Source organism: Anomaloglossus baeobatrachus, chromosome 6 (assembly GCF_048569485.1).
Source record: "Anomaloglossus baeobatrachus isolate aAnoBae1 chromosome 6, aAnoBae1.hap1, whole genome shotgun sequence".
Classification (NCBI taxonomy): Eukaryota; Metazoa; Chordata; class Amphibia; order Anura; family Aromobatidae; genus Anomaloglossus; species Anomaloglossus baeobatrachus.
Window position 1 is genome coordinate 86,149,189 of NC_134358.1, and position 12,947 is coordinate 86,162,135.

Below are 12,947 nucleotides of genomic sequence, written 5' to 3' on the forward strand. Positions count from 1 at the left end.
GCTACCAATGTAAAAGTAGTGACCAACATCTAAGCGTTTTTTTTTTCTGGGATTTAGCATTTTGAGGTTCAAATTTGATGTCTGTATTGGAAATTGAGGATATTAAAATTAAATCATTGCCACAGCAGTGAATTGAGTGATAAGCATGTACATTTTCCCCTACATAGGAGACATTAATTCCGAAACGTTAGTGACTGGTGAGGGTACGAGTGCACGGAGCACCAGTGATCATAGATTTATCCCTTATGCGGTGCTTTGATGTAAATGCATTTAGTGAAATGGACAGTTTGTGCCTTATATAATATGACAGAACGGCACCAGTGGGTGCAGCGTTGTAATGCAAGGAACAGAACACCTGACAGGCCAATGCTGATGTAGAGAATGGCAAAATATATTTTTTGGAGGGCTACACTTTAATAAAGCCATGACAATGTGGGTGTCCATATGAGCTACAATAACATAGCAATACCACACATTGGACTGGTGTTCCGGGGTCAGGTCTTACCTGGTGTATTTCTCATGCAGCTCCGCTTTAGCCTCCAGTGCAGACTGCGCTCCAGCCGGGGTATCTGGGAAGTCACCAGGCACACTTGGAGCCCCCATATATCGATAGTGTTGCAACCCTTGCTGTTGACCCCCAACCCGGACACCCCTGTAAATCTGAAAAATTGCATTATAGACTAATTTGGATTGCAGTCAATTATTTAAAATATATATTAGTTATAAAAGCATTCACTTACAAGTGGAATCCAGAAAGCCATTCCCCAGCCTTTTGGCAGGCAGATGTCCCATCCGCTTCCCCACCCTGGACGATCTTTGCCAGTGATCTTACCAGGCTGCTGGATTAACAGGACTGGGATCTTAGATTCACGATTGCCTAGATCTAGCTCTGAACCCGGTACAAGCAGCGCACTCCGCAGTCTGTTAATGTCCTGTAATACAACAGTTTTAAACACTAAAAACACTACAATTCACCAGTGACAAGTATCAACTAACGAAACATGATACAGTGGAACCTTGGTTAACGAGAACAATCCGTTCTGGGAGTGTGCTTGTTAACAAGTTACTCGTAGCAAATATCTCCAATTATAAATTTAGTATAGTTCTCCTGATATAGCCATATCTCTTACCTCATGTGCAGGGCATTGCAGCTTCCTTAGCCATGGTTAGGTCCACCCATAGTGACAGTTAGGCTGAGGCCACACGGGGATTACAGCAAATCCTGGCATCACACACTGTTCACGCTCGCAGCACAGCAGGAGCAGAGTGTCATGCGACTGTGGTCCAATCAAACCACAACTGCGGAGGGGAGGGCCAGCGCTGCGGAGGGGAGGGAGGGAGGGATTTATCTCCTCATCTCCTCCGTTGCCGGCTGATGCGATTCTTGCACTGCACTTGCATTAAACCGCGAGTGCAGTGTGATGTTTCTCTCGCCCCCATAGACTTGAATGGGTGCGAGTGAAACCAGATCACATTCCACCCACAGCATGCTGCGACTGTTTTCTCGATCTGAATAGGGCTAAGAAAATAAATCACTCATGGGAGCTGCCCTGAGTAATATTAGTCAGAGTGGAATGCAATTTTTTTATCGCATTCCACTCGCTCCATATTACTTGCCGTGTGTGCTGACCCTTAAGCTGGAGTAACACTTGCGAGTGACTCGCATCGCACCACCGGTGCGGCCGCACACTCTCCGGACAGGAGTGGGTCGGCTGCATGTATTTCTATGCAGCCGAGATGCTCTTGCCCAGAGAGTGTGTGGCCGCACCGGATGATGCAATGTGAGAGTCACTCGCAAGTGTTACTCCGGTCTTAGTTGTTCGTAACTAAGGATACCTAAGGTGCAATGCCCTGCACATTAATCATTAGAACTATACTACATTTATAATTGGAGGTATTTGCTAATATTTTTATGATTACACCTACTACATATTTGGGTAGGATCTTGGAGATCGGAATAGCCCTTTAAGTTAGAAAAGTAGATGTTGTGCCTACATTCGTCACTTTGCTGGAAAGCAATGTAAACACAATATCAGCAGCAAACACTGACCTGCACAGAACAACCTCATGTATATTGTCTTGCATTTACCTGTTCCGAAATTTTATTATCCAGTACTTGAGCTCGTACATCAGGAGACCAGATAAGACTCTGCGTGCAGTCCACGGGAACTCCAGCCACCATTAATGATTTCATCTTCTCTCCACCTAGAGGATGAAAAAAAATAGAGAGGACAAATTCCATCCATCAACAGGCAAACTCTGCCGAATCCTGTGCATCTGCAGACATGGCAGCAACAGGCTCCAAAAGCGTCACCAAACTCCACCAGTGACCTTCAAGAGGAAATTAAACCATCACCAGGAGCAATAAAATCACCAGCGCAGTCTATGTGGCCAAGCCAGGAATCGAACCTGGGTCATCTGTATGGAAAGACAGAGGCTCCCACCGAGCACAAGGCCAGTAGAGAAACAAAAAGGCAACCTAAAACCCTCCATAACTGAGGGAAATCGGAGCTTCACCTTTATAGTTTTCTAAATTTGGAAAGGATTTTGTCCTCTTATTGGGCAGGTTGAGCCTTGGATCCCCAACTGTGAGGCCCAAAATGGTCCCGGACGGTATCTGTGCAGGAGACTCTATACCTGGGAGACACAGTACAACAGGTTTAGAAAGTACAGATTTATTATAATAATAAAAAAAAAACAAAAAAGAAGGGAATTTTGTTTACTTACCGTAAATTCCTTTTCTTCTAGCTCCAATTGGGAGACCCAGACAATTGGGTGTATAGCTATTGCCTCCGGAGGCCACACAAAGTATTACACTTAAAAGTGTAAGGCCCCTCCCCTTCTGGCTATACACCCCCAGTGGGATCACTGGCTCACCAGTTTTAGTGCCAAAGCAAGAAGGAGGAAAGCCAATAACTGGTTTAAAGACCAATTCAATCCGAGGAAACATCGGAGAACTGAACCATACCACATGAACAACATGTGTACCCGAAAAAACAGAAAAACCCCCAGAAAACAGGGCGGGTGCTGGGTCTCCCAATTGGAGCTAGAAGAAAAGGAATTTACGGTAAGTAAACAAAATTCCCTTCTTCTTTTTCGCTCCTAATTGGGAGACCCAGACAATTGGGACGTCCAAAAGCAGTCCCTGGGTGGGTAAAAGAATACCTCGTGATAGGGCCGTCAAAGAGCCCTTTCCTACAGGTGGGCAATCGCCGCCTGAAGGACTTATCTACCTAGGCTGGCGTCTGCCGAAGCGTAGGTATGCACATGAAAATGCTTAAAAGTATGGAGACTCAATCAGGTAGGTGCCTGACACACCTGCTGAGCCGTAGCCTGGTGCCGTAATGCCTAGGATGCACCCACGGCTCTGGTAGAATGGGCCTTCAGCCTTGAGAGAACCAGAAGCCCAGTAGAACTGTAGATTTCAAGAATTGGTTCCTCGATCCCCCGAGCCAGGGTGGATTCAGAAGCTTGCGACTGTTTACGCCGACCAGCGACAAGGACAAAGAGTGCATCCGGGTGGCGCAGGAGCGCCATGCGGGAAGTAGAACCTGAGTGCTCTCACCAGAACCAACAGATGCAAATCCTTGTGAAATTGATGGACTGGACGAGGACACAAAGAAGGTGAGGTGATATCCTGATTGATATGAAAGTGGGATACCACCTTAGGGAGAAATTCCGGAATCGGACGCAGAACTACCCTGTCCTGGTGAAGGACCAGGAAGGGAGATTTGTATGAGAGCGTTGCTAGCTCGGAAACTCTCCTAAGAGACGAGACTGTTACTAGAAGGCCACTTCCCGAGAAAAGCGGGAAGGGAGACCTCTTTCAAAGGCTCGAAAGGCGGCATCTGGAGAGCAATTAGAACCTTGTTCAGATCCCCGGGCTCTAACGGCCGCCTGTACGGAGTGCTGAGAAGACAAACTCCCCGTAGGAACGTGCGTACCTGAGGAAGTCGTTTCTGAGAAAATACAGATAGCGCTGAGACTTGTCCCTAAAGGGAACTGAGCGACAACCCTTTTTCCAACCTAGATTGCAGGAAGGAAGGAAACATAGACGATGCAACCGGCCAGGGAGAAACACCCTGCGCCGAGCACCGAGATAAGAATATCTTCCACGTCCTGTGGTCAATCTTGGCGGACGTTGATATGCTAGCCTGTCTCATGGTGGCAACCACGTCCTGAGGTAATCCTGACGACACTAGGTTCCAGGACTCAAAGCCACACCATCAGGTTGAGGGCCGTAGAATTCAAATGGAAGAATGGCCCTTGAGACAGCCAGTCTGATTGGTCTGGTAGTGCCCCCGGTTAGCCTACCGTGAGGCACCACAGAACCGGGAACCACAACATCCTCGGCCAATCTGTAGCGACGAGGATGGCGCGGCCGCAGTCGGCCCTGATCTAACGCAGCACTCTGGGCAACAATGCCAGAGGTGGCACATAAGGTAGCTGGAACTGCGACCAATGCTGAACTAAGGCGTCTGCCGCCAGAGCTCGATGATTGTGAAACCGTGCCATGAAGCTGGCACATTGTTGTTGTGCCGTGACGCCATTAGATCGACGTCCGGCCTCTGTCAGCGGCGCCAGAGTTCCTGAAACCCGTCCGGGTGAAGAGACCATACCCTTTCGGCCACACCCCGGCGACTTAGGAAGTCAGCTTCCTAGTTTTCCACGCCTGGGATGTGAACTGTGGATATGGTGGATGCCGTGTCTTCCACCCACATCAGAACCTGCCGGACTTCCTGGAAGGCTTGCCGGTTGCGCGTTCTTCCTTGGTGGTTGATGTATGCCACCGCTGTGGAGTTGTCCGACTGAAGTCGGATTTGCTTGCTTTCCAGCTGCTGTTGGAAGGTTTGTAGGGCAAGATACACTGCTCTGTGTTCAAGAACATTGATCTGAAGGGTGGACTCTTGCTGAGTCCCCGTACCCTGAGCGCTGTGGTGGAGAAAAACTGCTCCCCACCCTGATAGACTCGCGTCTGTCGTAACGATCGCCCAGGATGGGGATAGGAAGGACCTTCTTTTTGACCATGAGGTGGGAAGAAGCCACCACCGTAGAGATTCCTTGGCCGCCTGAGAAAGAAAGACGACTCTGTTGAGGGAGGTCGACTCCCCGTCCCATTGGCGGAGAATGTCACATTGTAGTGGACGCAGATGAAACTGCGCGAGAAGAACTGCCTCCATTGCTACCATCTTACGTAGGAAGTGCATGAGGCGTCTTAATGTGTGCGACTGGTTCTTAAAGAAGAGATTGCAGCCCGTAGTGAATGCTGTTTGTCTAGCGGAAGCTTCACTATCGCTGAGAGAGTATGAAACTCCATGCCTAGATATGTTAGCGATAGGGTCGGAGTCGGATCTGACTTTAAAAAGTTGATGATCCACCCAAAACTCTAGAGAGTCTCCAGCGCAACGTTCGGGCAGTGTTGGCATGTTTCCTAAGAGAGTGCCTTGACAAGTAGATCGTCTAAATATGGGATCACAGAGTGACCCTGAGAGTGCAGGACTGTGACTACTGCTGCCCTGACCTTGGCGAAGACCAGTGGGACTGTCGCTAGCCGGAAGGTAGAGCTACGAACAGGTGTTCGTCTCCTATAACGAAGCGTAGAAACGCTAGTGCTCTGGATCAATCGGCACGTGTGGATAAGCATCCTTGATGCCTAATGATGCTAGGAAATCTCCTTGGGACATTGAGGCGATGACATGGCGGAGGGATTCCATCCGGAACCGCCTGGTGTCCACGAGCTTGCTGAGCAGTTTTAGATCCAGAACGGGACGGAACGGCCCGTTCTTATAGGCACCGCAAATAATTTGGGGTAAAAACCGTGACCTTGTTCCTGAAGAGGAACGGGGGTCATCACTCTTTCTGCCTATAGAGTGCACCCTGTTTGCAGAAGAGCAGCGGCTCGGCCGGGAGGTGAGAAGTTCTGAAGAATCGAGTTGGAGGACGAGAAGTGAGCTCTATCCTGTACCCGTGAGACAGAATGTCTCACACCCAACGGTCCTTGACCTATGGCAGCTAAATATTGCCAAGGCGGGAGAGCCTGCTACCGACCGAGGATGCGGAGAGAGGAGGCCGCAAGTAATGAGGAAGCCGCCTTGGAAGCGGGTTTTCAGACTGTCTCTTTTTTGGGCGTGACTGAGCCCGCCAAGAATCTGAGCTCCTCTGATCCTTTTGAGTCCACATTGGACGAGGAAAAATGGGACCTGCCCGAGCCTCGAAAAGACTGAAACCCCGACTGCCTCCTGCTCTGTTGGGGTTTGTTGTGTCCGGGCTGAGGAAAGGATGAATCCTTACCCCTGGACTGTTTAATGGTTACATCCAAACGCTCACCAAACAGTCGGTCAGCAGAAAAAGGTAACTGGTTAAGCATCCTTTTTTTTTTTTTTTTTTTTTTTTTTTTTTTTGGAAGCAGAATCTGCCTTCCATTCACTTAACGAGCAGACCAGGCTCTGCTTAAAAACACGGAGTAGCGGAGGCTACTGCCGCACGGTTCGCAGAGTCTAGGGCAACCTGAATCGCGTAAGAAACAAATGCAGACATTTGAGAGGTTAAGGATGCCACCTGCGGCACAGATGTACGTGTAACCGTGTCAATCTGTGTAAGACAAGCTGAAATAGCTTGGAATGCCCCAAGGGTGAGAATGCTGGAGCCAACGGTGCGCCGACAGCCTCATAGATGGATTTAGACCAGAGATCCATCTGTCTGTCAGTGGCATCTTTAAGTGCAGCTCCATCTCCCACTGCAACTATGGATCTAGCTACAAGCCTGGAGATTGGAGGATGCCGCTTGGGACACTGGGTCCAGTCCTTGACCACGTCAGGGGGCAGGGATAACGTGTATCCTAAGCCGTTTGGAGAAGCGCATATCTGGATAAGTGCGGTGTTCCTGGACTGCCTCTCTGAAGGCAGAGTGGTCCAGAAAAATACGTGAAGCTGACTCCTCCACTGGAGGAGCTGGGTGAGAAATAACCAACATTCTATTGATGGACGCTATAAGATTATTCACTATGGCGTCACCATTAGGTGTATCCAGATTGAGAGCGGTCTCAGGATCAGAATCCTGAGCCGCTACTTCCGCCTCAGTACACAGAGAGTCCTTCTGCTAGGACCCTGATGAAACCGAGGGCCGCTCATAGTGAGCCCGCTTAGGCTGTCTGGGACTGACGTCTGTGCAGAGCCGTGACTCTGGGATGCATGTGACATTCCCGGAGCTGTTAGTTGTTCACACTGAGGGGGGCCATGGATCAATGATTCAACAGTGCCCATGTTGTGAGAGACATGTCGGACTGCTAGGCTTCTAGTATCATAGCCATAGTCTCAGAAAATCTGTCAGTAAATACTGCAGACACCGTCCTCATCCTCTGGCCATTAGCAGAGACTCCGGCTGAGTTGGATACAATGGGGGTCTATGTAACCTGCCGGCCGTATAGCCGTACATGCTGTACCGGCTGCATAGAAAAAACATGTGGTTCTGCACCTTTGTTTTACACAGAGAATATGCTGATAACTCCTCCGCACAATCCAGGAGGGTATATACAACGTGCGACCAAACAGTGCAATGTATATAGTACAAGCATATCTATAAGTGCACTTCTGCACTAGTGGGGTTAGCACCACAGGTGCTGCTTAACGCCTGTTACAGCGATTGTGTGACTATCAGAATGCCAGGGTCTTCCACACTTGTCTCTGTATCGTACAGAAACTGACACTAATGGCTGCCGGCGTCCTGTATAGAGAAGGAAGCCGTGGGCGTGCCTGAGAAAGTGCGGGAATCCGGTTTCACAGTGCACACAGTGAGAGGGGTGGAGTATGCAAAACATACTCCAGCTCTCAGTGCTGCTGTGCTATGCAGCGTCACGCCCCTACCCTGACTGTCAGGCCTGTGGGCGGTAACGAAGGGAGACTAGGCCCAGAAGCCGGGGACTCGAGTTAATAAGCGCGGCCGGCATATCAGTGCTGGCCGGCGCGGAAGTCCCCGGCGCACCACAAATCCCAGCGGCGCCTTCAATAAAACGGCAGCGGCGGTTAGCGCGGTAGTCACCCAATACACTAACACACCCAGCAACGCTGTGGTGTGCGATGGCACTAGTGCGGACAGCGCCGCTGTCCCTGGCGCACTAACACACCCAGCAGTGCTGCCGTGTGTCTGCGCGGTCCCCACAGGGACACCGAGTACCTTCATGTAGCAGGGCCATGTCCCTGAAGATACTCCGCTCCATGTCCAGCAGATACCAGGGGCTGTGGATGGAGCACGGTCTCTGTGCCTGGAGACCGATAGAATCCCACTTCACCCAGAGCCCTGTAAAAAGGGATGGGGAAGGAAGCAGCATGTGGGCTCCAGCCTCCGTACCCGCAATGGGTACCTCAACCTTAACAAACACCTCCGACATGAAGTGGGGTGAGAAGGGAGCATGCTGGGAGTCTGTATAGACCCTCTTTTCTTCCATCCGACATAGTCAGCAGCTGCTGCTGACTAAACAGTGGAGCTATGCGTGGATGTGTTGCCTCCTTCGCACAAAGCACAAAACTGGTGAGCCAGTGATCCCACTGGGGGTGTATAGCCAGAAGGGGAGGGGCCTTACACTTTTAAGTGTAATACTTTGTGTGGCCTCCGGAGGCAATAGCTATACACCCAATTGTCTGGGTCTCCCAATTAGGAGCGAAAAAGAAAAAAAAACAACAAACAACAAACAACAAACAACAACAAACAACAAACAACAAACAACAAACAACAAACAACAAACAACAAACAACAAACAACAAACAACAAACAACAAACAACAAACAACAAACAACAAACAACAAACAACAAACAACAAACAACAAACAACAAACAACAAACAACAAACAACAAACAACAAACAACAAACAACAAACAACAACTAATATTAATTGCTGGCACAAAGACAGGCAAACAAGATATGATAGAGTAAAGATTTATAAAACCAGTATATAAAAAGGTTAGAAAAATCACAGCTCATTAATCCTCATGAACAGCACCACACTTGTCTGGAGGTTGTACCTCTGCATAAATTGAGTGAATTGGTCGGAGCTCTGCAATACTGCAGACAACCAAAGACATGTTGCTTTTTTAACTATTAATTTATTTTATTTCTATTGATTAAAATAAACTCTGAAATTAACTTTGTTCATGGGAAGAAGGGAATTTTCTTTACTTACCGTAAATTCCTTTTCTTCTAGCTCCAATTGGGAGACCCAGACAATTGGGTGTATAGCTATTGCCTCCGGAGGCCACACAAAGTATTACACTTAAAAGTGTAAGGCCCCTCCCCTTCTGGCTATACACCCCCAGTGGGATCACTGGCTCACCAGTTTTAGTGCCAAAGCAAGAAGGAGGAAAGCCAATAACTGGTTTAAAGACCAATTCAATCCGAGGAAACATCGGAGAACTGAACCATACCACATGAACAACATGTGTACCCGAAAAAACAGAAAAACCCCGAGAAAACAGGGCGGGTGCTGGGTCTCCCAATTGGAGCTAGAAGAAAAAGGAATTTACGGTAAGTAAACAAAATTCCCTTCTTTTTCGCTCCTAATTGGGAGACCCAGACAATTGGGACGTCCAAAAGCAGTCCCTGGGTGGGTAAAAGAATACCTCGTGATAGGGCCGTCAAACAGCCCTTTCCTACAGGTGGGCAATCGCCGCCTGAAGGACTTATCTACCTAGGCTGGCGTCTGCCGAAGCGTAGGTATGCACCTGAAAATGCTTGGTAAAAGTATGCAGACTCAATCAGGTAGGTGCCTGACACACCTGCTGAGCCGTAGCCTGGTGCCGTAATGCCCAGGATGCACCCACGGCTCTGGTAGAATGGGCCTTCAGCCTTGAGAGAACCAGAAGCCCAGTAGAACTGTAGGTTTCAAGAATTGGTTCCTCGATCCCCCGAGCCAGGGTGGATTCAGAAGCTTGCGACTGTTTACGCCGACCAGCGACAAGGACAAAGAGTGCATCCGGGTGGCGCAGGAGCGCCATGCGGGAAGTAGAACCTGAGTGCTCTCACCAGAACCAACAGATGCAAATCCTTCTGAAATTGATGGACTGGACGAGGACACAAAGAAGGTGAGGAGATATCCTGACTGATATGAAAGTGGGATACCACCTTAGGGAGAAGAAGGGAATTTTGTTTACTTACCGTAAATTCCTTTTCTTCTAGCTCCAATTGGGAGACCCAGACAGTGGGTGTATAGCTACTGCCTCCGGAGGCCGCACAAAGAACTACACTCAAAAGTGTAAGGCCCCTCCCCTTCTGGCTATACACCCTCCCGTAGGAGTACGGGTTCCTCAGTTTTAGTACCAAAGCAAGAAGGAGGAAAGCCAATAACAGTTTCAAAAACAAATTCAATCCGATAACCAGATCGGAGAACTTAAGAAACAACATGAACAACATGTGCACCCGAAAAACGAAACCCTAAGAACAAATAGGGCGGGTGCTGGGTCTCCCAATTGGAGCTAGAAGAAAAGGAATTTACGGTAAGTAAACAAAATTCCCTTCTTCTTTTTCGCTCCTAATTGGGAGACCCAGACAGTGGGACGTCCAAAAGCAGTCCCTGGGTGGGTAAAAAGATACCACATGAACGGGCTGTCAGACAGCCTCTTCCTACAGGTGGGCCACCGCCGCCTGAAGGACCTGTCTACCTAGGCTGGCATCTGCCGAAGCGTAGGTATGCACCTGATAGTGTTTGGTAAACGTGTGCAGACTCGACCAGGTAGCCGCCTGGCACACTTGCTGAGCCGTAGCCTGATGTCGCAATGCCCAGGACGCACCAACGGCTCTGGTAGAATGGGCCTTTAGTCCAGATGGAACCGGAAGCCCAGCAGAACGGTATGTGTGAAGAATTGGTTCCTTGATCCACCGCGCCAGGGTGGATTTGGAAGCTTGCGATCCCTTATGCTGACCAGCGACTAGGACAAAGAGCGCATCCGAACGGCGTAGAGGTGCCGTGCGAGCAATGTAAATCCTGAGTGCTCTCACCAGGTCCAACAGATGTAAACCCTTTTCAAATTGGTGAACTGGATGCGGACACAAAGATGGCAAAGTGATATCCTGATTGAGATGAAAGGAGGAAACCACCTTGGGAGAAAACTCTGGAATTGGACGCAGTACTACCTTGTCTTGGTGAAACACCAGGAAGGGAGATTTGCAAGATAACGCCGCTAGCTCGGACACTCTTCGAAGAGACGTGACCGCCACAAGAAAAACTACCTTTTGTGAAAGCCGAGAAAGGGGAACCTCTTTCAAAGGCTCGAAAGGCGGCTTCTGGAGAGCAAGGAGAACCTTGTTCAGATCCCAGGGTTGCAATGGCCGTCTGTAAGGAGGAACGATATGACAAACTCCTTGGAGAAACGTGCGTACTTTAGAAAGCCGTGCCAAGCGCTTCTGAAAGAATACGGATAGTGCGGAGACTTGACCCTTAAGCGAGCTAAGGGACAAACCTTTTTCCAGCCCAGACTGCAGGAATGAAAGAAAAATTGGCAATGCAAATGGCCAGGGAGAAAACCCTTGAGCCAAGCACCACGCTAAGAATATCTTCCACGTCCTGTGATAGATCTTAGCTGAGGATGGTTTTCTAGCTTGTCGCATTGTGGCAACAACTCCCTGAGATAAACCTGAGGCCGCTAGGATCCAGGACTCAATGGCCACACAGTCAGGTTCAGGGCCGCAGAATTCAGATGGAAAAACGGCCCTTGAGACAGCAAATCTGGACGGTTTGGTAGTGTCCACGGTTGGCCTACCGTGAGATGCCACAGATCCGGGTACCACGACCTTCTTGGCCAATCTGGAGCGACGAGTATGGCTCGATGGCAGTCGGACTTGATTTTCCGGAGAACTCTGGGTAACAATGCTAGAGGTGGGAACACATAGGGGAGACGGAATTGCGACCAATCCTGAACTAGGGCGTCTGCCGCCAGCGCTCGGTGATCGTGAGACCGTGCCATGAAAACTGGGACCTTGTTGTTGTGCCGTGACGCCATCAGATCGACGTCCGGCGTCCCCCAGCGGCAACAGATCTGTTGAAACACGTCCGGGTGAAGGGACCATTCTCCTGCGTCCATGCCCTGGCGACTGAGAAAGTCTGCTTCCCAGTTTTCCACGCCTGGGATGTGAACTGCGGATATGGTGGACGCTCTGCTTTCCACCCACGTCAAAATCCGCTGGACTTCTTGAAAAGCTTGGCGACTGCGTGTTCCCCCTTGGTGGTTGATGTACGCCACCGCCGTGGAATTGTCCGACTGAATCCGAATCTGCTTGCCTTCCAGCCATTGTTGGAAGGCTCGCAGGGCAAGATAGATTGCTCTGATTTCTAGAACATTGATCTGCAGGGTGGACTCTTCCTGAGTCCACGTCCCCTGAGCCCTGTGGTGGAGAAACACCGCTCCCCACCCTGAAAGGCTCGCATCCGTCGTGACCACTGCCCAGGACGGGGGAAGGAACGACTTTCCCTGAGACAATGAGTTGGGGAGAAGCCACCAACGTAGAGAGTCCTTGGCAGTCTGAGAGAGGGAAACAGTCTTGTCGAGGGACGTCGATTTCCCATCCCATTGGCGCAGAATGTCCCATTGGAGAGGGCGCAGATGAAACTGCGCGAACGGGACTGCCTCCATTGCTGCTACCATCTTTCCTAGGAAATGCATGAGGCGCCTCAGTGAGTGCGACTGGCTCTGAAGGAGAGATTGCACTCCAGTCTGTAGCGAGCACTGCTTGTCCAGTGGAAGCCTCACTATCGCTGATAGAGTATGAAACTCCATGCCAAGATAAGTCAGAGATTGGGTCGGGGTTAGATGAGACTTTGGAAAGTTGATAATCCACCCGAAAGTCTGGAGAGTGTCTAGCGCCACCTTCAGACTGTGTTGGCATGCCTCTTGAGAGGGTGCCTTTATAAGCAGGTCGTCTAGATACGGGATGACCGAGTGACCCTGCGAGTGCAGAACAG

At 49.7% G+C, this 12,947-nt stretch overlaps 1 protein-coding gene across 2 annotated transcripts in view; it reads right to left on the reverse strand.

Annotated features, from left to right (window-relative positions):
- The window catches only part of POP1 (POP1 ribonuclease P/MRP subunit), a 74,434-nt gene that overhangs the window by 8,247 nt on the left and 53,240 nt on the right, over positions 1-12,947 (reverse strand). For both annotated transcript variants that reach the window (XM_075353083.1, XM_075353082.1), the window contains exons 11-14: positions 2,518-2,637; positions 2,090-2,205; positions 741-932; positions 506-660 (exon numbers count right to left, since the gene is read on the reverse strand). In XM_075353083.1, the coding sequence (XP_075209198.1) occupies positions 506-660; positions 741-932; positions 2,090-2,205; positions 2,518-2,637 (583 nt within the window). The remainder of the gene's footprint in view (positions 1-505; positions 661-740; positions 933-2,089; positions 2,206-2,517; positions 2,638-12,947) is intronic.